At 28.8% G+C, this 26,909-nt stretch overlaps 1 protein-coding gene across 4 annotated transcripts in view; it reads left to right on the plus strand.

Moving 5' to 3' along the window:
* The window catches only part of LOC111026499 (echinoderm microtubule-associated protein-like 2), a 53,561-nt gene that overhangs the window by 23,352 nt on the left and 3,300 nt on the right, over nucleotides 1–26,909 (plus strand). For 3 of the 4 annotated variants that reach the window (XM_022304612.1, XM_022304600.1, XM_022304604.1), the window contains exons 3-13: nucleotides 1,157–1,357; nucleotides 3,184–3,349; nucleotides 3,420–3,659; nucleotides 6,236–6,319; nucleotides 21,714–21,869; nucleotides 23,100–23,249; nucleotides 23,828–23,900; nucleotides 23,980–24,081; nucleotides 24,191–24,295; nucleotides 25,010–25,250; nucleotides 26,749–26,906. In XM_022304612.1, coding sequence (XP_022160304.1) covers nucleotides 1,157–1,357; nucleotides 3,184–3,349; nucleotides 3,420–3,659; nucleotides 6,236–6,319; nucleotides 21,714–21,869; nucleotides 23,100–23,249; nucleotides 23,828–23,900; nucleotides 23,980–24,081; nucleotides 24,191–24,295; nucleotides 25,010–25,250; nucleotides 26,749–26,906 — 1,676 coding nt within the window. The remainder of the gene's footprint in view (nucleotides 1–1,156; nucleotides 1,358–3,183; nucleotides 3,350–3,419; nucleotides 3,660–6,235; nucleotides 6,320–21,713; nucleotides 21,870–23,099; nucleotides 23,250–23,827; nucleotides 23,901–23,979; nucleotides 24,082–24,190; nucleotides 24,296–25,009; nucleotides 25,251–26,748; nucleotides 26,907–26,909) is intronic. The other variant, XM_022304609.1, reaches the window with a different exon arrangement.

Below are 26,909 nucleotides of genomic sequence, written 5' to 3' on the forward strand. Positions count from 1 at the left end.
ACTTTAATATTGAGAAATGCATGAAGAGAAAATTATTTTAGTGGTAGAATGAACTAATGCGTGTTAGTTGTTAGTGATTATTTTTATTATGTTTATAAAGAGCAATTGCTGTATAGCTGCAGTTGTTTCGTTTATTTGGAGATATTATATTTACGTTTTATACTTATTTGTATATAATGTATATAAGTGATTAATTTAATGCATAATACTCATTTTTTTTCAATATTTTTAAAAAAATAAAATTTCACATTAATACAATTATAATTTTAATTGTTTTATCAAGAGATTTTTATCATAGTATTTAAAATTTTTCCAAATGGAAATCTTCTTACTTAATATATAAATGCAATCAATAATAAATTTAATTTGAAATCAAAGAATAAAAACATGTTGATGCATCGTAGTTATTTACCTGTATTGACTCGGTAATTTCTTATTTGTAAGATATAAAGTATAGTTACAGTGTATGTTTAACTTTAGATGGTGTACCACAATATTTCTTAGAATATACCCTGAAACAATTTTATGATGTATAATATATAATAGAATAGGTATGTGGATATTATGTGTGTTATGCGTTATAAATATGACCCTGTAGTATGCATATACCTACTAAATGGATTTCTGCCAAGACCACAGATTTCAGAAGTACCAGGCGATGCCGTTACTAGCAATTTATATCGTATTTAAATAAGAAAAAATATTTTTGGTAAATAAATCATCACGTCATCAAAAAATCATAAAATATGCTAAATAATATTTTATTTACCTCTTTAAACGGCCAAATTGTCAAACTCAATGACAAGGTTTATGTTTAAAAATTATTATGATGCACAAAATAAAGCCTAATATTTTAATACTGCTTTAAATTACAGTATTTATTTTAATTTAATTTTAATAATTAATAATAAATGTTAAAAATTAATAAAACATACGAATATAAGATGATATTATAATTTTAATATTGCATTCAATAAATAGGTGGTAATGGAAAACGTATCATTTAAAATTTAAATATACATTTTACAAATTATTCATATGGTTGGTATAACGTTGTAGCGATAATCAAATAATTTGAAATAATTGTAAATTATAGTTCTGTATACCTAATATTGTCTGAATTATTTTTAAATCAAAACATCATTTGCTTTTACAGATGACATGATTGAAACGGAAAATGAATCGCTGCGTGAACGTGTATGTGACTTAGAAAAGAAAGTTTTGGAACAAGGTGACGAAATAGTGTGTCTCCGATCAACATTAGCCGATGTACTTCGGCGGTTGAACCAATTGGAAGGCTGTCGGACATTGAGTCTCAACACATCGGCTCTGAAGAATGGAAACACGCCTAGGGCGGGTACGTTTGTCACTTAATTATTGTATATAAAGATATTGCGATAGATGATAAATCGCTATTGCTTTGACGGAGAAAGCTTAAAATTATTGTTATTAATATTGAACAAATGCCGGGGAAACGGTTGAAGTAAACAAGGGAAAGCTCTACGAGTTTCCAATATAAATTATCATTTATAATTTTAAAAGGTACCCATTCCATTTAAAGAGCATATATTTTAATATCAAGACCAAATTCACTCGGAGGATATGCCCTTGATTAAACTATTTAAAGGATGAATAAAAAACTGACGCGTACTACATAATTAATAATTATATTCGAGGTGAAATGTTTTAAGTTTTATTTAAAATATAAATTGCTATTTGCTCTTATATTCCATAATAATGGACTAGCTGTCTGCTGATCATCTATTTTCATAATGTCTTATATTATAATACTGTTATTTGTTACTACCGTATTGTTGGAGTAGGTCCTTCAATTAATTAATCATATATTATTATACTAAAACCTAAAATACCTAATACCTACACCAAATAATATACATTAAAATATCTATTCTTCCTCTTATCTTTTTTTTCCAACATACTATTCCAGTTGAAACAATTGATCATTATTTCTATTAATTCATATTTGTTTTTTTTTTGTTTCAATTCGTCTTTTTTAATTTATTCTGTGGATGCCTATATTATAATATTATATAAAATATTATTTTAAAGATTTTATTATTTTTTGTGAATTTAATGAGGTGCATAAAAACTTTGTATACCAAATATTTCATAATAATGACTTGTCACAAATTTCGAAGGAGACATCTTTGTGTTTGAGTAATTAGTAATTATTACCAACAAAATGCATTTTAAAGTTATTAAAATATAGTAGCTGTTTTAAATGACATACAATTATATTTGACGAATACTAATAAGTTCGTATAAGGTGAATTGCTTATATTATGAACCATATTTTAAACTGTAGGTAATCTAGACTTTAAAATATATCGTCTGTTTATGACGTTTAATATTGCCGTGAATATGAGAATGTGTTATAATTTTACATTTTATTGAACTACTTTCATTTACTTTTATTTAATTAATTAAATAAGCTATTGATGTTGGAATAATACTTTTATTTTTTGTATCGATATAAATTACCAACTTTCTTCTGACACTGTTTCTATATGGTTTCTATAATACGTAAGTATTATTTTTGGTATTGTTAAAATATTACTTTTTATTCATTTTTATAATTTACGATAAACTAAATAGCTAGGTTTTTTTTTTAATGTGAGAATTTTTATATAATTTTGTATAATCTTTCGATTATGGTACAACTGTGTAAGATATAAGTATAAATTATAAGTTTATAATAACTATTAATGCCTTAATGGTTATAATGAGGAGTGAGGGCAGGCCTGGTTATTGTATCATGGAAAACGTTATTTCAAGGCGTTTTAGGTAGTCAAATAAAATGTATATTTGTTAAATATATTGATGACTTTATTAAATTTTTCAGTTTTAGCTGTTTAACATAGTAGTAATGATTGAATCAAAACTTTTGAAACGTGGTAATCGAAGATAGTTTTCCACCACAGTATTATTTTTTCATAAATTTTCTAAAATTGATAACGTTTGTAAATTTGTAATAATTATAAATATTATTAAATTATTTTCATATAATATCTATCTAACGCGTATACCTATCTAAATACCTATTCGTCATTTTTAATTCAAAATATTAATTGCTTCTTAAACCACTATTACAGCATATTGATTTATCATTATCGTATATTTTCATTTTCATTTTTTTTTAAATGTTTTCGTTTTTTTATTTAGGAAACCATTATGGCGGAAATGGTCATCATTTGATTTCACCGACGCTATCACAAAAAGAAGTAACTCTTCGCTATAGATCTGCAAATGAACACCCTGGATCTGCGTTAAGGGATCCTGTTAGAAGAGTCCCCAGTCACAATAGCTCTCATTCTTCTTTACCTCAAAGGTAATATATTGTATACTTTTGTAAATTAATTTTCTTGTACTTATGTATTATTATATATTTTTATTTTTAGGAGAGCTGTACATTACCAATCAACTGGTTCATTACATTCTGATTCACCAAGTTCCAGTAGTGTATCACCAGTACCTCCAGCATCACCATCCCCTTCACCTACAAGGCCTGGAACGGCTCAAAAACCCCAGCGTTCAAGTGGCACAAATTTGTATAACTCAAAGCGGTGGAGTAGTACAGGAGATTTTAATCAAGCGCAAAATTTTAGTGTTGCACCCCAATCTTCCACCTTGGCGTCCAGGTGAAACGATAGAGTTAAATTTCTTTATTTGTGAAGATATGTGTGTGGATTGGGTTTTTGGTTGTGATTTTAACTTAATTTTTAGAGCACTTCTACAATTTTTTAATTTAGTTAGAGGAGTTTATTTTCAACAAATTATGTTCGTTCAAGTAAAAACATCTTATAATAACTACAGCTAGTTTCTTAAATTATTGTTTTGTCTCATAAAATATCTAAGCCAATAAGGTAAATAATATGATTAACATGATTGCAAACATATTTAAAAACAAAATTAACCTGTGATTTGAAGTATTATTGTTGAACCGCTAATGATGAAGTCGATTATAATTTATAAGTGAGATTGTAAACTTTTAATGGACAAAAATCTAACTAGAATATATTTATAGTTGAACTTATTTTACTATCTACTATTTTTATTGTACACCATAAAATGTATAAAATCTAACCAAAATGAAATTGATATGCCATCAGGGCTTTGATCTTTTCACTTTGAATTTCTGACCACTAGGTTTTATAGATGCAGTCAGTAAAAAAAAGCTTCCCAAGTATTGAAGCACATAATTTATTTACTTCTATTCTGACCATGTATATAATTTAGTAATTACATACTGATAGATACCAGTAATACATGTATCTCAAATTGTCAACAGACTTTCACAAACAATTAAGAAGATACTGAATTTGTCATGCATATGTTCAACATAGTAAATCTGCATTTAGCTGAACAATTTTGTGTTGTTATCTTTAATATTGAAGTGAATTGTCCTATTATTAAACTTAAAATATAATATCCTTCAAGCTTTTATCAGTATTTTTATTTTAAAATGTGTTTTATCTATGAAAAATATTACAATTTTAAAATGTTCATAACTCGCTTCAAAATTAAATTATCATTAAAAGCTTATGAGTGCCCTAGATTCTAATATTTTTACTTTTTTAATTTGAAAAAAGTCATTTTGCTGTATTACATTAAAGTGATTTTAATATTAAAGCTATTAATACAAAGTTAGTTGCTTGAAATTTTCTGTTATATGTATAAGATAGAGACAACAAATAAGAGCATGGTATCCTCACTCCTCATAACTAATTCATTGATTACAAGTTTCATTGATCTCTTTAAAATTGTAATAGACTCGGAAATGACCTCTTCTGAATAACAATAATTTACTTTGCAATATTTAAAAAAATTAATTATAGCATCAAATTATACCTAACATTAATTATGATTAAAATCAAAATAACCATAAACAAACATTGTTATTTACAATTATTTTGTTACATGATTAATTACATATTTTAAGACTATTAGAATTGGCTTATTATGAATTAATCTAAATTTTATTTGGCCCAAATTATTTTTGATTGATTTTATAATAATATCATCTATTTGAAACTCACCGTGTTCTACTGTTATTAGATTGTGTTAAGACAAATCATACTGGAATTACATAGTATGTAAAAAAGTATTAAAGATTTAGATATAAATAATGACAATAGGACACTGATCATACTGTACTTAAATATCAGTGATGGCCAACCTTTTTTCTTCAGTGGGCCAATTTGTTGAACAATAATCCTCAAGGAGTAGGTAAAAAAATATGAAAATAGTATACATTTAATTACAAATTACAATAGATATATCTTCCCAATTTCGTTTAAATAACATAATGTACCTAAATATTGTTTATTATATCATCGTTTGTAGGCTGTAGGCACATCATGTTAAACTTGTTTTCTTATCTAAACAATAAAGTATAAATAACTAAGTAATAATAAGTAATAATTTTACATTTTTTCAAAAAAATATTTTATTTTAGAAATTTGTAAGGAGTGTGTTGTGACTTGTGGGCACCACTGGTGTACACAATTGAGTGTTTAATTACGACTATAGTCAAAATAAAATCTTGCTCCGGTTAATTTTAACATACAACTTTACTGTTCAAATTTAATCAATTCAAAAATGATAATACTAAAATAACAGTATCAAAAATATACATTATAAATTAAAAATAATATGTTTGCAATTATTATTGTACTTATAACTTATGTACAAAAGTCATGTCTGAAATAAAAATAAAAATCTTCCTGAGTGATAATTTACTCAATATAATAACTTATATTATGCTGAATCACATAAATTTGTGTTGAAAAATGTAAATTACATGTTTTTTATTCATCTTCAATATTCAACTCTACTCCTATAAATAATTTTTTTAACTGATATTTGATTCTAATTTTATTTAAAATATGCTTTTCTATTAATTTTATTTTTTTTAAACAGTGAAACTTTATATTATGATAAATGTTAAGTGCTCTGGTAGAAGAATTAATTTGTTGATGTAGTGTAAATTTGTTTTGACTGCAATTTTAATTATTTTATCTTCTATCTTCTATCTTTAACGTTCAATTTAATAATTAGCTAGTAATAACTATAAAAGGTATAAAAAGAGAAAAATTGGTACATTCAGTACCTAATCATTATAAAATAATATTGTTTTCCTTCAATTTTTAATATTTTAAGTTGTATTAATGTTTGTATTTGTTTTTGCATGTTGTGTGAATTTGTAACATTGTAGGCTTGGCACAAAGTCATTGCTTAATTTGAACTTGCGATCACAGCCACAGCAAAATCACAACCATCATTATCATCAAAAGCACGGGTAAGCAAATGTTTATAATTTATTTTTGTTAAAAAACGTTGTGGTGAAGTGAAATTTTTCTAACAAAGCTATACGGATATTACTGTTTCATTATTCATAATTTACAATAATATAGTAATAGGTTAAAATATTAAAACTGTTTAATATTTCTATTTTGAATAAGTTTTTATAAGCAAAGAAAGATTTTGTGTTTATGTTAATGTTGAGATTAGAATTTTAGATAAAATGTTATCGTGTAATAAAGTAGAGAAGTAAATATTACATTACGCATACAATATAGGTCCCTTTACCAGACAGATGGTCTTGTTAATAAACTATTATTTATTTGGTTTAATTTTTGACATTTTAATTTAGTCAAACTATTATTTTTTATTTATGGTGTATTGTTCATTATTTGTATAATAGTAAATATCTTAAAAAATCAATCAATGAAATTGAAATTACTATTAGTATTAATTTTATTAGTATTTTACCAATGTAATATATTGGTCATAGAATTAAAGTGGAAATACGGAATATACTGTTAAAAAATGAGTAAGGCACCTACATTTGATTGTTTTAAATTAGGTGCTTAAATTAAAAAATAATGAAAACAATTTCAAGTATTAGAATTAGATGCTTATAAAATATGATAATCATATTTCATTATTACCTAACGTAGAAAGCTTAATAATTTAAGTTATAATTATGTATTATATATTTTTACATTGCATTCTAAATCAAACAATCGTAAGAAAAATGTTTTAGAAATTAATCGTAATAATAAAAAAGTAACTCGTCATTGAGTAGGTCACTGTAACGATTGTGTTAAATTTTAGTTCGTATATTATTATAATCATTAATGTATAAGTTAGTATCACGTACCGTCGTGAATAGGTTCATAATGATATATATTAATTAAACTAAAATTTTCAAAATCTTCATTGTGTTTGGAAAATTATTGTTTCTACAAATGTATATAGATAAATTCATCGGAGGATTATGAGAAGTAGCAAAATGAATTTGTTTCCCTAAATTTTAGTGTGTTAAAAACTATTTAAAAATGAATGTAGGCTAATATGTTTTCGAATATTCTCTACTATATGTACAAATCCTTTGATGAATAATAAGTAGGTATTCTATTGATGATCAAGAGTAAAGATTTAGGTACTATCCTGTTAACTGATATTTCTTTTCTGAATATATTTCTTTTATTTCATAGAGTAAAGCTTCTCACTTGTTAGGGTTTATCAGGTGAAAATGTTGGTACATTTGATGTCTAAAAAAAGTATTATTCATTAGTGCGTTCGTACCTGGAGTATTTGTCTATCCTCTATAGTCTATAGTTCTATACCTAGTCTATATCACGGAATCCATCTCAGATTGGAAAAATTAACCGTTCAAATAATATTTAGTCTTGTTTCCTTAGATGCTCATCTCAAAATGTTTGGATAAGTTGGTTTGTGAAGGAACTCGCTTCGAAATTAGGTTTCCATCCACTCTCCTGCGTTATTTATTTTTGAACATTTTAAACGGCAGTGTTAGAATGGTATTTGTAATTTAAATTATAAAGAATTTAAGATTATAAGATGGTTAGTTGCTATTTTTTACACCAGGTCCAAGCAAGACTATTTTTTAAGAGTCATTCACATCAATATATATTTTTAATCGATTTGTATACTCGGCCTAGATTGAGCATTTTTATTTCAATTGTGATATTGAATCTAAACTTCAGCGTTTATAATTTTAATTTCGAATAAAAAATAAATATATTGTACTCTTAGCTGTAGGTAGTTTTTAATGATCGATGAATCAAATAATAATTTATTATAAAATGTATAAAAATACTGCATTATATTCGTTATTCTTAAGTAGGTAAAATTTATATTATACAAACTTTTTGTACACGTTATTTCCTCAAATGGGCGTCAATAAACATATTATTACCTAATGTACGTTTTAATGTCTTCAATGTTTGAACTTCAAACGCTCGTAAAATATTGATGTGGCTTTTCGCTGAAATTTTTTTGTTTAATTTTTTTTTTTGTATTTTCGATATTTTTTAATAGGTGTAATAGAAACACGAAGAGTGCATTAAGTGTGTTAAATTTTCAAGCTTTTCGACTTCAAAAAAATATTACCAGTTAACATACTTAAATCGAGACAATTTAAAATGCATATAAATAGCACAGAAGAAGTCAAAATATTGAAATGATTATATTAGGTACTCCAAAAAAACCATACCAGATATTTAGATAGGCGCCTATTGAAGTTATATATTTATTACAAATTAGATTAATAATATTATTTTTAGTACTCCGTAGAAACTTGAAGGATATAAAATACAATATGAGAAATGAGAATTCTGATTATGGTATATGATTAATACTGTATTAATGTGGTTGTGTGTGAAATAGAATTATTTACAATATCAAATATATGATAAGTTTTGAATATTTATATTTTATTATGTGAAAACCGCACAAGCAAATAATATTTCGTGTGAACTCAGATAAAAAAATATAGATTAATTATTAATAATATTATATTGATATAATTGATCTAATTATTTTTAAGTTAAATATATCAAATAGCATTACAACAGGGGTGGCTAAACTTTTTTGGCCACGATCTGCTAAAAATATACTTCACTTTTGAGGATCGAATTTCGTAAAAAAATTTTTAATCATACAGATTAAACTTATCAACATATTGTTCACTACAACCCCGATTGATTTTTGTACGCGTGTCCCTTAAAATTAATTCTAACATGATCGATTTTGAAATTGTCCACGATCGACCGTTTGGCCGCACCTGCATTACAACATGATGTATACTAAGAAATACTTCGAAACACTACATTTTATATTTTTAGTGTCACAATTCCAAAAAAAGAGCTGAAGCTCCCTGTTTTTTCAGTTAGTCTTAAACCATAGATTACTCATTTACACAATGAGCTACATTGCCCTTCACACACCCAGTTAAATAATTATATGTTCGATAATTGTGCATTGTACATATTAATTAATATAAAATAAGAACTAATTAACCATAAATCATGAGGGTGAACACCCAAGCCCAAATTATATTGCGCTTATGTTGATATTTTATTCATCAGTAGGTAATATATTTTTATATTTTTCTTTATACTAATTAACATAAATTCATATAAAAATAGTGAATAATGTATACAAGTCCTTTTGAAATGCATAAATATAAATCGAATGTCAATATTATACCCATGTGCAATTGAATAGTATAGTTTACCTAGCGGCTAGCAGTAAACAATTGTTGACAAATTCTAAGTTCGTAAGTTTATTCTAGACCTTTGGATTCAACCAAAAAATCAAAAAAAAAAAAATTAGATATGCAGCAAAAGAATAACACCATGAAAAAAAATTAACTAATTGATTACTAAATGATAATATTAATAAGAATAATTAATTTTTAGAAATAGACTTCTGATGCTTAATGGCTTTTTAAGATGACAAACATTTTTTTGAAATTTGGTAGGTTTATACGTGACTTGAAGACAAAACATGTGGGTACAACATCCTCTTAATTTGATGTATATTCATAAAATATTGCCTTAGCCATCACCTGTTATATAATAGGTATAGGCAATAGGTATTATTTATTTCTATGTTAATATTCTTTTTCAATATAATTTTTAGTAGGTTTACCTACATTTTAATCATTTGTATTTAGTGCAATTATTATGTAAAAAGGTACGTAACATTTTGATGATCACTCATCCACGAACGTGACGCTGAATAATCTAATTTTGTTATTTATGGCTCTGAATCGTATTAACTATACAACGCATTTACATTATACACAATAAAATAATATAAAGGTGTATATTTGTGTGTATTAAAGTATGTATTTGTCAAAAAAATAAAACTGCAAATTGATTTTTATTCTTATTTTATACATTTAGAATTATAAATCAAAGTTACTATTTTTTTTTTTATTTCATAATTTCATAATAACTATAAACCCGTATTACTGGAAACTTTATTTACAATTAACAGACTATTTTTACTTATCAGAAATAAATTAAATTATTTTTATTTAAAGTTAAAGAGTAAAATATTATGTCAATGTTGGTATCTATTATGGTTATTATAACAATTTACAGATTTCTTAAACATCTTCTATGCATACATTCATACGTAATCTAAAAACATAGAATTCTCATTTTTACCAAATATAGATTAGTCATATTTCTATACTTCTTTCATTAGATGTCTATCCCAAATTTCGATCATACTATTTTTGTAGTATTTTACTGTGTAGTGTTTACCTGTTTTAGAGGACGTTTATTGTTTATATAACCGATGATCATTCCAGAACAGTAATCCAAAATTAGTTTTGTATTAGGATTTACGGTTGTTAATTTAAAAAAAATAGCGGGGAGTGGGTACTTGCATACATTGTTATCGTAACATATACTAACTTAAAATAATAAAGTAAATCATTTTACAATAATTGATTATGTCGATATGGGTATTGAATAAATATATTAATATATAATATTATATTGTTATCACAATAATATATATTTTATATACGTTTGAACATATAATTTGTGGTTTTATTAAGGCGCTATTGCTTTGGCCTTGTGCGTTGGGAATTTTAAAGTGCATTAATTTCAATAATAAATAATTGTGGTCCGTTTGTGAGTGATAGAGTAGGACAGATTTATTGGAGGAGATGCGCATTCTAGTAGTGATTGTAGAAAACCGCAGTTCGCAGACAAGGACGGTTGTCGCGGAATATCGCGTGCGTATATATAGGCGTTCATTTGACGCCAGTGACATCATTGTTATTTTGTCTCGTTCCGGCAGTGTAGGTTTTTCGTACGACCGTAACACACGTCTATCGTCTGTATTTATATTTTTTCGATTGAATTCATTATTCTGCAAGCTATTTACTGCAATTCGATAAACATTTTCGTTTGATATAACTTAGTGTTATACCTACTTTTACTTCCTACGGTGACTGCCAGTTTCAGTTGAGTGATTAAAACAATGCCTTCTGATAATAAGAGTAATAGCAAGCCGACGGCTGCAGATAGTAAGGGCAGTAGTAAGCCGACGACTCCGGAAAATAAGAGTACTAGTAAAACACCGAATGCAGATAATAAGAGTAGTAGTAAGCCAACGACTCCAGTTAATAAGACTAATAGTAAGACGAAGACTGCAGACAATAAGTATGTGCTATAATATAATATGGTATCGTTAATCGCAGATAATATAAATTGGCTTTTATGTTTTATAGTTCTGATAAAGGCGTGCCTCCACGTGGTATTATCGTTTGCTTTGTATACATATTATAAACTATAATAAATAATGATGTTATGTTTTAAGTAAAATAATAAATTATTATTTGATTTTTTAGTCGAAAAATATAATACGTTGACAATATACGATACACGTGTAACCGGGCTTTTGTAATCGTAATATTTTGTTCATATTACATTATAGGTAGGTATATTACAGCGGCGTATTAGAGGGGGGTAACAGGGGCATTTTCCCACCTACCAAGACGCTTTTTATTCTTTTGCTTATTGCATATTTATTTTTATTATATAATATGTTTTCAACAATATAATAACATTAATAACTAATAAGTATGTTCGTTTGGATAATCAGCACGATTTAAGCAATAACTTACCAAATTATTTAACGTCATTAGGACATTATCAATAACTATTTTAAAGTGAGGTATTTAATATTTTGCCCAATTTTCCCAAAAATGGTTCACAGCTACTGGTATGTTAATTATTAGGTATGATGGTTTGCAACTATTTTCGGTTATATCTTTAAATTTTATGTTACAAATGTATTGTATCAGAATTAAAGATTTGATCTATTATCGGATGCCACTTGTATACAATATGTAAGGGAGACAACAATAAAATACCCTAAAATAAATCTTCAGCCATTTTGAAAATGTCGAAGGACAGATGTTATATCAATAAAAAGGATGGAAAGACGGTGGTTATGTAAAATTAGGGTAACGAAATTTTTTTGGAATTTAGTTACATTTTGTATTGCCTAGAAATTATATTTCTTGTAGATTCGACATTTTGTCATTATGGTTTAAATAAACGATTTTAAAAGTAGGTACTTCATACAGTTTAGGATCGGAAACCAACTAGTTATATTTTTTAAACTAAGTCTAATTTTTCACCTTTTGCAGCATTTTAATTGATTATAAACGATGTACAACAATATCAAAAAGCAATATTTAGCCGTAAATTCAAACTTAACTTATTAACTTCTATATAGGGATAATTTTAGAACACAACTATAAAAAAAAGTTGTTTCCTTAATTAATCACAAATAGTTAATTTCAACCATTAAAATATTTTACATTATATTTAATGAGAATTGTAATATTAAAATATGCTTTAGGTATGTACGCTTAAAGATGCATTTAATTTATACAAGCACATTAAAAATAGTAAACTACCCATGGGTGGCTCATATATTATTCATAATTTTTGTAATTAGGGTGATTAATGTATGAAATAAAAATAATGGGTGACATTATTTTAGAAAACTAAATGCCAAACAATAATATGTTTTAAATACATTTCGAGGTGCATCGTAAAACAATAATAGTAGTTTTGCATGTTCTTGTCAAGTTTAGAGAAGAAACTTTTTTTGTGAAATTTGGTTGAACAGTTGTTTGAATATATTTTTTCAGATATTTATAATTTAGTAAAACAATATTATTCTGGCTAATTATTACTCGAAATGTGTATGATATCTTGTAATTAGTAATTAATATTAAATTATGTTGGCAATAGAAAAAATAATAATTATTCAATCAATTCAATTTTTCTTTTTGAGTTAGTTTAAATCTGTGAATAATTTAAATCCTATTTATCATGAATAATATGACTTGGTTGGTTATGGTGTTTCTTGCATTAATCTATCATCATACACAGTCCCAATTCATGTATAGTATAAGTTCTGTGCTTTCATTCTTTAGGATATTATGCGGTTTGTCTCGGGCCCAAATTTCGCAGCTGAGGTTAGCATGAATTTATTGTTGATCGTTGACTTTCAGATATTAAGCTATATCTGTAAAATTAAATTTATTGGTCAAATAATAATAAAAAATGTAATAATACATACTATATATGTATAAGCTTTTTAGATGTACTTATATTTATTAGCTATTTTTTATTCTAAATAACCTTATAAATTAAAAAATTTTCAATCAGTTCATATTTTCAACCACAATAGTATGATGATCACTAAACATTAAAATATATTTGTAATTCATCAAAACAATTTTTTTTAATTCTATTGATTCATAAATCATAATAATAATTTATAAATTGCTACTGGTCACTAATAATATATAATATTATCCTACCTAAAAATTATATAATGGGATTTTTTTTTATTCGTGGATTCTAGAAAGTTTTTCGTTTATTTAAATTTATTTCTATTGCTTTTTCATTATATATTTTTCTCTACCGTACCTACCTATAATTATTAAAAATAAAAAATCACGTCCTTGTGAATAAAATAACAACAATACAATATTATGCAATAGATTTTAATCTATTCAATATTGTTTCTATATTATATACTAGGTAGGTACTCCGAAAGTCGATTTAAATTTAATAAAACTCTATTAAAGTTAATCGCGATTTTCGATATATTTTTATCGATCATCGTATGCAGAGTACACTGATGGTATCTCTAATGTATATTGTATATATTAATACGTATTCACGCTCTATTGTTTCCTTTCACTATTATTTTGTTATATACAGAACTTCTGTGTGCGAGTTATGTATTTTCACAAGGAGTTTGGTATTTTTTGGCTGGCGTGTACAGTAATACCCATAGAATAATATTATAAAGTATCTATATATGAATTACTCGTGGGCGTATTTATGGAGTGTATGGGGGATGGATCCCCCATGACTCTTTTTTGTATAATATTAATGCAGGGGCACTGCCCTGTGATTTTTTTAAAAACAACGAATATATATACCCCTCCTCCCCCACTGAAAATGCCCGTCTACTCAACTTAATCTACTCTATAAGCACTTATAATGTATATTCTATATACATTATAGTTTATTTAAATTGATAACATAATATTATGTGATTGTTTATTGCGAATAATTTCTTCAAATAAAATTAAAATTTAGCATTAACAACTAACCTAAAAACTTCAAGCAGAAATTGAGTATGAATTATTGGATAACAATTCGGCGCACGGATGGAAAAAAGTAGATGTGATATGGAAAAAAATTAGATCAGAGTGGGATTAGAATTCGGTAACAACCCTAACCTGGTATATAGATTATAGGCGTATAATAGTATAAGCCTTTGAAATCATCAGGAAAACTATAATCTGTGGTTGAAATTTAATGTTCTAATATAATTGTCCAGTACAATATTTACACTTTACACTATCAGTACTTTAAGTATTTGAACAAAAATCCCAAGTAAATTTCCCGGTCTTTCACTAATAGTATAACGGAATTTTTTTTAAAATTACTATTTACAATACAGCTTGTTGTAGTTATGTAAACTTTGTAAAAGCCACTCTCGCATTAGCTATTTACAAAAATTATATTCATAATATATATATATATATATTAACTGTATAGAATTCACAAAAAATACCTAATACAATATATTATAAATACTATACTTTTTCACTTAACGCATAACAATCCGGTTTAGACTTCTGAATTTCGTTTAGTTTTAGGTGTTCTAAGCAAATGTCGCGTGTTCGTGCGTAATGACGTTCCGCCATTTTGGACGGAATATTTTTTTTCCATACAAAATGTCAAATGATCTTTTAGTTTTTTATTTTCGTTCAATTAAATACAATTAAATATAGGGATTTAATTATTGTTCCTACTTATTGTTCAGAGTTCTGTCGTATAATGTTATGTAATTACAATTGTTTTCATCAGTAAGTTGGTGGACGCATGATGTTAGTTTATAGGTAATTGGTTTTAAATGTATGACTATATGCCCAAAAACAAAATAAATCTCATCTAAATTTATTTTATTTTTATCGTTTTACTTTTGGTACATAATATAAAATAATAAAATATTACTCCATGTAAGTTACAAATAGTATTTAATTATTCATAAAAGTAGAATAATAATGGGATTTTGTTTATTGTTTAAAAAATTTAAAAGGTTTGTATAATAAATGTGTAAACATAATTACTATAAAAATAAGGCTAATATATTTTTTGCCACCTATATTCTAATTATGTATTGGTTATTAGTCCACCACTTCGACGGGTATTAAGTAGGTCTTTGCTTAAATTAAGTTATGAATGTTATAATACATTTTGGTGTATTTCGTCATCGATGTTTTCTTAATTGGTTAAGCAGCTTAGACATCCACAAATTGCAGCTCTTCCACCCATAAGAAGTAGAAATGTAGGATTTGGGGCCTCGTGTGGATCTTTTGGCCGTTGTATTTTTACTTGGCTGGATTTAATTTTTAGAAATTCGTCGCCACTAATGTTTAATACAACTATATACATCGGATAGTATTCCCTTTGTATTTATTATAATTGTTATTGTGTCAGAGTATAAAACATTGTAAAAATGGAAAACAACATTTCCGTATATACATAATCTTACTGAGAAAAGGGGGGATCAACTTGATTCGAAGTGGTGGGGTACATTCAAATTTTAACAGGAACCTATTCACAACTCACTTTAACAAAGTGAGTACCAATTTTCAAACATAAATTTGTAATTTGGTAATTATCCAATTTATAGGCTAATTGTAATATGTTATAAAACATGTATATTGTATAGGCACGCTTTTTTGATAGTACACGAAATGCTTGCAGTTCTTAAAACAGCGAAAGGCTCAATCATTAATTCAAAACGAAGAATATTGATTTTTCAGTATGGTTGTTATAAATATACCTACGTATATTATATGATACAGGTTCATATATAGATATAAACATTTTTTTTTTAAATTTTGGTACATACTACGTATATAATAATATAATCTAGTAGGTAGTATATATTTATGGTGTGTAACATAGGGTCCAAGTGTTGCTCAGTCAACACCTTAAATATCTGGAGGAGGTGGGTATTGATAGAAGAAAAATAGGACATTTTATCGGTCGGTACAACAGTATTATGAGGGCCGAGGGGTAGGTCACCTAAATTTATTTGATCAACACCAATTATTTATGATGTACGCCACTGGTATATATTCCGTTTTAATGCACATATAGGTACGTATTACGCGATTGAAATAGATAGTTCGCTACCTGATTTAATAATATTTAGTGTACAATTATGTGTGTTTACAAATATTACACTATATATATTATATATATTATAGTGTAATATTTGTTTGGACAAAACATTTGTTTAAACGGCGACTATTACAGTAATTATTAACTTTTATAATTTATTTAAATTATTACCCTATATATTTAGGTGTAGTGTGTATACATAAGCCACAATTAGCTGCGATCATTTTTTACAGATTACATTTGTCCTTCATCAATTATTGAAAACACAATCAATATATAGGTTAACGATGACAATCTACATTTTAAATGTAAAATCGATAAACAACACGTAATTTACCCGAAAAAAACTTGTACGACGTGTAGCCATCATAATCCAAAATACATACATTAAAAAATATTTAATATCTAGATAGTGTATGTCACGTCATTCACGTCATATCATTGTCGTTTTATTTTCGATATGGGCATAATGATATTTTACAATTAAGAAAATTATTGATTTATCGTGGTAGTTGTGTTGATATAAATAAGGGAGGACACACCCTTAACGTCATACCTATAGAATACTTTATTAATTTAATAGGGGCAAGATGATTTAACGACAACTCGCTGGGGGTTTACATAATTTTGGCTATAGTGCAGAAAATATTTTGTTGCTTATACTTAATATTCTTGTATGATTTTATATATATATATACACACTTGTATTTAGTTAATCGATGTTTGCTACATAATAACAGTACCTATGTTCTATACTGCAGTATCGTACTGATTGACGTATTCAAGTACCTACAACTTTACGCAAACCTACCTAATTTCTGAATTTAGAAAATCAGGATTTGTTTTTCTCTTGCGTCTCCTTCGCAACACTCGTTAGTGCTAATTTCTATTCGTTCTCAAAATATGGAAAAATAACGTTCAAATAACGATACTATTATTACGATGAACTCTCGCGATTATATCGAATGCGACGTGTGAATAATACTTTCGAAATTCAGTCTCGTTTTGGCGGCGTACACGCGCAGAACGAAAAATACCTGTTTGTTCAACAAACGAACAAGTTACAAGCAGATTGGTTAAATAGAATAGTTTGTTGTTGTATTATAGTGTCCTATAGGCTATACATGTTGTGTATTATAATTTATAATATTATAAACTGTAATGGCAGTTAGTTGATAATGCACACGATTGGAATTTTTGTTTATTTCACCAAAATTATATAACGTATAATATACATTTATAATATATTCCTACCAGGTACCGATTTTAACAAATGGATTTGTAACGACTTGCGGGTGATGTAGAAAAAACACATGCTCCTTCTTTCCTCCGCCCAGTGAGTTTAGGCTGAATTTTGCGTAATATCTTTTACTATAACGAACCAAATAAGGGATGGATGTATGGTTTACAATAGTATACTTAAGTACCCTAATTTCTTTCTATGTAGCTCATAGTTTTAAAGTAAAATATAATCCATAATTATATACTATCATAATATAATATATTTTGTACATATGTAGTATATTTAAAAAATATTACAGGGAATTAAATATAGCTTTAAAATTAATAGATCAAAAATCAAAATTATAGTACAGATCGAGTTATTGTCGTTCGATTCGAAAATACGCGAGTTTACTCTAATTGTACAAGCCTCCATCATGCACCGTAGTGTGACATACCTACGTTTTTTTTTTAAATTCGCCTGTTGGAGTGTGTAGTGACATGATGATGTTTAAGTCTCTTTAAGTAGGAAAAATGCAGACACTGTTGTATAGTTAACAGGTACAAGAGAATTATATTAACAAGTTAAGACATGTTATAGCTCTACTAGCACTAGTTCTTAAAATTTTTTTTGCGGATAGGCGGACGAACAATATTTCGCCGTGCAGTCCCGCAGTTATACCTCCTTGAACAACATTTACAAATAACAAATATTACGTATAGGTCATAGGTAAATATGAACTATGAAGTGTATAGTTAAGTCCCCAACTAGGACAATACTGTACTTAATGGGATTCGATGAATTAAACTTCGTTTTCTTTTTTATCGACAAGTCCAAAACGTACACTCTGCACTAACCAGTAATAGTACCTTTATGGCTATACATTATTATAATTAATTATATATAAATATATATGTTGGTTATCACTGTTTGTGAATTGCGGTTATAACCTGAACGTAACTATACATCTATGTACCGGCGGGCGGCGATTAACACGATCTCATAATATATTTTATTCGAAACATTTCATTGTGCGCTTACAATTAATTATCAACGCCATTGACCGTGACACTTGAAATGCCAAGAGTCCGCGCCCCGTTTAAGGCGTTTTACAAGTTTCCTCTTACCTTACGTTTCCGGAAATTCGCAATCGGGTCCAGAAGTGAAAAACTTCCTAACTTGACAATTTTTCATGGCTTTCTTGTGAACAATTAATCACTCGAAATCGTACACAGCTCATTATCCTAATCCGATCATTTGGATCTGACTAGTATCTATGTACTCTATACTCTATAGGTTTAATTAATGAAACCATTCTTACACGCCTTCCAAGCCTTATGTTTTGTAATTCGCATTCTATAAGTATATATATTATATACTCATATTGTCTTACATATTTTTAGCAAAATAATTATTGTGGTCGGAAAATATACAAGATACTGGAGATCATATTTTTATGTTTTGTACCTATAATAATAATAATATATGCTTAGTATTTTTATAAATTAATTTTTTTAAAGGATAATCAAAATTATTAAATACTGTTGGAATAAAAATTTAGTCAATATATAATGATATACAAGATGTCAAAAATTAAATTTAGGTACGATAAAAAAATTATTAAATGTCGATATAAATTTTTATTAAATATGTTATATTTTATTTTTTTAAATTTAGATTTATCACTCATTTCGATTAATCGCTAGGGATGAGAACTTTTTAGCGAAACTAGTTGTATACAATTACCTGACTTGTGTAACACCGATATATATGTCTTGGTCAAAAACAGCTTGTGAGAAAAAATTTTAAAGCCTGCAGTATAATTATGGACATTTATGATTTTGATTTCTTTTTGCTTACTAATATTAGTGGTTGTTACATGGCTATGTTGTGTTTAGATATAGTTAGTTTTATATGTATAACTTGTTCATCTCTATATAGTTGTATGCATAAAGGTAAGCGACGGGGACTTTTTTATAGTAATTGCTCGGGCAGACCTCGAGGCGTCTGCGCGGCCTACTTAAAGCGATCTGAACTACGAACGCCGTACCTACATTAAACGTATATTGTAGAGATCACGAATACGTCCATTATTATAACTTAAACACGATTTCAGTGTGTTTATGTGTTGTGGGAGGAGGAGACGAAGTCTATTTCGTATATTCTAGCTTTGTCTATACTATTTATTATATTGTTCCGTTTTACTGCACTGTGCACACAATTACAATAATATATATACATATCCAACAAAAAATATAGCGACATACGTGTTATTATAAAATATAATTATTCGCCGGAAAATGGTAAAGGTTCGTGGTTACTGCCTTACTGGTTACCATACCTGGTAAACCGTAAACGGATGAGGCGTACGTAAAAAATGTTAAAATATAATATAGCGTACGTAAGCCCGAAGTGTTATGTAATCTGTAATAAAACTATAAAATTACCAAGTCACAACCCTAAAATCAATCGTTCAAAATACATTTTTTTAAATGCAAATTTTTTTCCACGGTATAATGAAAATTGTATAAATCGAACCCCTAAACATTATAAACAAGTAGATAATTTTTACATTTAGCTTATGAGTGATACGTGTGCTTACATGCGCTGATGTACCTGTAATATATAGGCGTATATGTATATATTTCGACCTAGTAGGTATATATGCATTTGAGTGTTGTATGTCGTAGTGAGTCGTTTCGAATTCATACTATTGAGATAAAAGAGTTTTCGTGTTCGTTGATTGTATTATATATTTTAAACCGTTAAAATCCCTTTATTGACGATAAAAAGAAATTTTTTATGGCTTAGGAGGGAGACTTCGTATAAACTTCACTATTAGCGAACGACGCGTGATGTATACTGTGTACACAACCGGACCGGACGGCGAAACCGATTTCAGTCGTTGGCTGCCCGGTCGACCGTTCGCTCGTCCGCGCTCTCTCTAATTTTCGTCAAGTTCATTTGTCAGTGTGCGTGTCAAATTATACGATCATATAAAAATATTATATATTTTGTGCCCTGCGTGTATAGTAATTCAACTTGCTTGACATATAACATATAGGAATTAAAATGCCACTCCACCGTACCGACACCAAAAGGTTTATACATATTTTTTTTTAAGATTATTCACTATCTCGCTGGCTGGGGAGAGGAACGTATATATTTTTTAATACACTTCAAACTAGTTTCGAACTCGTCACTTTTGCTACGATTGTCGGTTCATCATTATATCGTACAAATTCGGCATATATATTTAATGTGCATGTAGTAAATATACGTATAATGAGTAAACCGTTACGAGATAATTTGCATTTTGTATATTTTAATGATGGCGACTGGCGAGTAGCATATGAGTGGTGATGCGGTTGACTCGTCCGGTCTTCACGAAGTCTTAAGTCAGGTTTGGCCATCTCCGTCAAATCCCTCTCGTGCAATTGTGCTCGCTTTTTTTATACAGTACATTACAAATTATTTTAAAACATTGCATTTTACCTACCTATATTTGAATTATCTACCTTTTAAAGGGTTTAAAGTTTTTGTTGGATGTGTACGGATTTATAATTTAGGTAGGGCATTATGTAAACATATAATTTATAATTATTTAACACTACTCGTTTTGTTGTTTCACACATCATGTCTATCATTGTTGCCTAACAAAATTATTTAGGAAAATACAAATACATTTTAAGCATTATTTAGAAGTAGCTGTATGGGTATAATATATATCATTATAAGTATGTTTCCCGACTTTCTGGACATCACCCATTCACCAATTCCCTTGTACTTAGGTACGACAGTTTGATTACTTGTTTGTTTGTTTATTTGTTCGTTCTAGTATTAAATGTATGTATATACTGTATACTTTGTAATAATAATAATAATTGTGTGTTTGTTTTCCGCAGTACACGTGACGCTACGTACAATGAAGAGGAGGGCAGCGTACGGATGTTCCTGCGCGGACGTCCCATCAACCTGTACGCGCCGACAGCAGAGATCGCGTCCTACGACATCACCAAAGTGGCCACCGCTCCTTCGTCCAGGCTAAAACTCGATTGGGTGTATCCTTTTTTGCTATACCAGACGAGCATTATGTATATTATATACATACGAATAATATTGTGTGATATATTATTAATACCTATATAAATTTAAAAACGGTATTTATTTTTATATAATATCAAGTATTGGTAGGCGCTTGTGTGAATATTATAATTAGGTACTGTATATTCTAGGATATTACGCTTCACGTACTTTTTTGAAATTTATCAGATTCTTTTTACCACTTTCAAACGATGATTTTGTATAGATTAGGTACCCATATTGTACATAAAATTATGATGTTTTCGCCTCTATAGACAATACACATTTCTTGACTCGTCAGCAAATTACGAATCTAAGTACCTGCAATATCGAGTTCATCGAGTTTTAATTCTATACTATTTGGTGTGCAATTGACATAATGACATGCCATATAGCTACTTAAAACGAAATTACATAGTTTTTGATTTCAAACGCACATTACTTTTAATGATTAATAATAACACGCTGTGTATATATTCGTCATACGTATCGCGCTGTAAATAATGAGAAAAAGAGAATAGAATACACCAATTTACTTATTCACGAAATGCACTCTGTACAGATAAATAAAATAAAATACGTTTTAAAAATCGTTTAAAATAAGCATTTAGCCAATAATAAATAATTATAATATCGCTACAATCATAATTTATTATATCGAAAAAGCAATTTGGTTTGTTTATATAGCAAATATAAAAATAAATAATAATTTATAGAACTTATCTGCATTAGTCATCCGTTAATTGATAAAATAATAGTCTGTTAGAGATAACTACTATTTTATAGTCGTGGTAATGAACTCAGCATCATTACACTAAAAAATGTTATAGAATATACACGAAATTGCACAACATTTTTTTACAGTAAAATTATAAAAACCATTACATTTATATATTTTTGGGAGACAGAAAAAGTATAAAAATTAAAAAAATATTTAAAACCATAGGTACTTCTCACCGCAGCTACAGTAAAACCTTTGTTTACGGACATCGCTAGCGAATACACTCTTGATAGCAGACACTTCTAAATTCTTCGGCAAATATCCGTGAATCCGTGGGAATATATCCTTCCTATAATAGCGGACATGTCATTATTTCCCTGTGATGTCCGTTATAAAGAGGCTCACTGCATACGTTTGTACTAACATAACAAACAACCCTACTCTGTTAATAATTATTACTGTTTTCCTTAATCGTTCAACTCTACAGTTATGGGTACAGAGGAAAAGACTGCCGTTCCAACTTATACTTGTTGCCCACCGGCGAAATGGTGTACTTTGTGGCCTCTGTGGCCGTACTGTACAACGTCGAAGAACAAAGCCAGAGACACTATTTGGGACACACAGACGACATCAAATGGTAACTTTTAACGCAGTGGTTTGAGGTTCTTACCGACCGGCCATAAATTATATACCAGGGGGTGTGGAGTTGATTAGGGGTTTTCGGGAGAGAGAGCTGATATCGGTTGCAACACCCAAAGCCGATTTTTTGTTTTTAGTTAAAACTTTTACCTCTCAGAATTTGCTGCACCCTTTTCGCTCTGTTCTATAAAAAGTGACAACAAAAAACTTTTTCAAACGAAATGCGACGAAATACGTTAATTGCGAATTAAAATTGATTTGTTATGAAAGTCAAAAAAAAATTTAACATGTATATTTACTTTTTTTATTGTGATATTTATACGGTTTTTTCTCATAATGTTGGTCGTATTTGTTTTTCTGTTATTCATTAATATAATTTTCCGTCAGCAAGAAGCTGAAAAATAAGAAATGAAAAAATAATAAAAATAATAGTACTCAAATAGGAAATTATTGTATAATCTTACGGTCGGTCGATGGCATTATATAATAAATACCTGCAGGAAATAAAGTCTCACAAGTCTCGATGATAAATATCCAAATTTTAACTTAAATATTTCGTTTTGATTTATTTCCCAGTTTGGCGATTCACCCCAACAAACTTTTGGTGGCTACTGGCCAAACCGCCGGACACGATAATCGCGAAGGAAAAGTAAGACCTCACAGAATCTGTCTCAAAAATGAACTTAAATATTACTAAACGTATTTTTTTCTCTCCAATCGTGTTTTAGCCTCACATCCGAGTGTGGAATTCTGTCAGCTTAGCGACGGTGGTCGTTCTAGGATTAGGCGAGTTCGAAAGGTCCATCAGCTGTCTGTCGTTTTCCAAAGCAGTAAGTCCACTCGGGATTTTTGTCACCTGTCATCTGGCTCGACGACATTCGATTTATACATAATATAGCATATTTATTATTTTTTAAACGCACATTTTGTTTTTTACAGGACGGTGGCAGCCTTTTGTGTGCCATTGACGAGGGAAACGATCATAACATATCCGTGTGGGACTGGCAGAAGAACGAAAAGGGTCACAAGATCACGGAGACCAAGGTCAGTGGAATTGTTAATAACAATTATTGTTAATTATAATCCTACTTGCGGCTTACCTCCGTTTTGATGTCGCAACTTCCTTTTTTTTTATTCGTCTTTTGCGACGCTCCTGCATATTGTTACTCGCCAGGTTTCTCCACCTCTACTTTCTTTCGTGTATATATAGGCACTATACCCTAGTCTAGTCCTTAAGAAATCACCGACCTCGATCTCGTTTAATATCATTCGTTTTCGTCCTCCACAATCATCTATATCAGTGTTTCCCTACCTTTCCTTAACTCAACGCCCTTTTTAGATTTTAAAAATCTCACGTCGCCAATAATAATAACGTCAAGTGCCTACCTAGTACCTAGAATTTATAGTCCAATAAGATAATTATTCCGATGTTTTTTAAGTGTCTATAAATATTATTTCTACGTAATTCTATATATTACATTTGATATTTTTAATTAGTTTTTATTCTAAGCAGTTGTACATTTCATTGCAATCAGTTATAAACAATAAAAATGTAAATTTTAGATTAGCTCCCCCTTAGCGCCCCCTTCAAAATAAAAAATATAGATTCTATGTTAATGACCGGGCGCAACCTAAAACGACTAGAATGACTAAAACCCCTCCCTCCACCAATACATTTTTTTTTTGTGTACGCGCCTGATTGGCGTTGCATAATAATAATAATAACAACAATATTCGTTATATTTATTGGATTTATAGTGTTCTATGGACACCGTGGTGGCTGCGGAATTCCATCCGCTGGAGCGCAACCAGATCGTCACCTGCGGCAAGGGTCACATCAGTTTCTGGACACTGGATGCCGGCGGTACTCTGTACAAACGCAACGGAATATTCGAGACCACCCGCGACCGCCCCAAGTACGTGACGTGCTTGGCGTTCACGCAAAACGGAGACATCTTGTCTGGAGACTCCAACGGATCCGTAGTCATATGGGGACGCGGTGAGTACCTAAACATACGGCTTCGGCGTAGTGGCTGCTCGAGGGTATTTTTAGAGCACGTGTAGTTAAAAAAAAGTTACCTATTTTTTTTTTTCAATAAACTTTTTTCACATTTATTAATCACTGTTGTTCGTGGAAATTATTTGTTATAGACTATGTTTTTAATAATAATTTTATAAACTTCCCTGGGACACCAGTAATTCACATCCAACCCTCTCGAGAGCACATGCAGTGTTTGCCAACCTGTCTGAGCGCCACTGCTTGAGTGGGTATATTAGGTATAGACATTATCGGCAGGTACATATCGTCCATATCGACAATTTAGACTTAATTCCCGATTTATGACGCAGTGACGTAGTCGGGGTTTAAAGTGGAAAAAAATTCCAGAGGGGACTGATGTCTCCACATAGTTTTAAGCATTCCATATATAATTTTATGAATAATGTTTTATGTATAAAATCTTAATTTGTTAAAGGGGACTCTCTTAAACCGCCGTCAGATGTAGGGGGACTGGTCCTCCTGCGCCCCCCCCCCCCACTTTAACAACCCCTGGACGTAGTAGTGTAGTACCTATTAGGTATATAATTTTAAACCTAGATAACCAACATTTGATATATCATATAATTTATGGTGGGTTGGCTATAGTGTTTTGTTGTTTTTCCGCTACCTTCGATTAAATTACTTATTTAAAATATTTTTGGAGCTTTAAATTTTAGTAGTTATAGTTATTGGCTGTTCTTGAAGTACATTTTTTGAAAGAAACAAAATGTATAGGAATTTTGGTTCTTAAAAAAACGAATACAAATATGTAAAAAAAATAACTCTGCTTACTAATTTTTTGCATTATATATTTCCTTGTATTTATTATTTTTCAATGTAAAAAGATTTGAAACTGCATGGCTGGAAGTGCCATTTAAAAAAAGTGACCAAGAGATTTAAATTAATCATAAAAGCAACCAAAAAGTGACCTTTATAAATATGTCTTTTAACAACTTTCTGTTATTTAATATTTGTTGGTGAATCCCTAAATATAATTTTATTGATCCTTACTTAATAATTTTTGTAATAATTACAAAAAAATAATATTTTTTAATTCATAATAAATAAAAATATCTTATAGACTTTTATTCTACATGTGGAACATTTTATTTTAACAAAATAAAATCAAAATGCCATTATTTATTAACGTAATGTACTAAAAAATAACAACTAATCATTTAATTGTAGTCAAATTAAGATAATAAGTGACTTTTAATTAAAAAATCGAGTTACTTCCAACCCTGAAAAGTGTAAAGTTTATTTTTTCAACGATGTTATAAAGTTATTTTTGGGTAAGAGTCCCTCCCCCCTACCTGGGTGTAAAGGCAAATGTACAGTTGAAGGATATATCACTTTTCTTTAATTGGTCGTTAAAATTTTCAGTTGATTTCTGTTGACTTCACACACCAAATTCAAGTTTTGTTGTGTATTATAATTAATTTTCTTTCGAAACTTACAGGCACAAATAATATCATTAAAGTCGCCCGAAACGTGCATGAAGGATCAGTGTTTTCCATCTGTGTATTGAAAGAGGGCAGCATTATAACTGGAGGTGGCAAAGATGGTAAACTGATCCAATTTGACTCTTCAATGCACCCCACTGGATATGAAGCACAAGTG

The sequence above is a fragment of the Myzus persicae genome, unplaced genomic scaffold (assembly GCF_001856785.1).
Source record: "Myzus persicae strain clone G006 unplaced genomic scaffold, MPER_G0061.0, whole genome shotgun sequence".
Lineage (NCBI taxonomy): Eukaryota > Metazoa > Arthropoda > Insecta > Hemiptera > Aphididae > Myzus > Myzus persicae.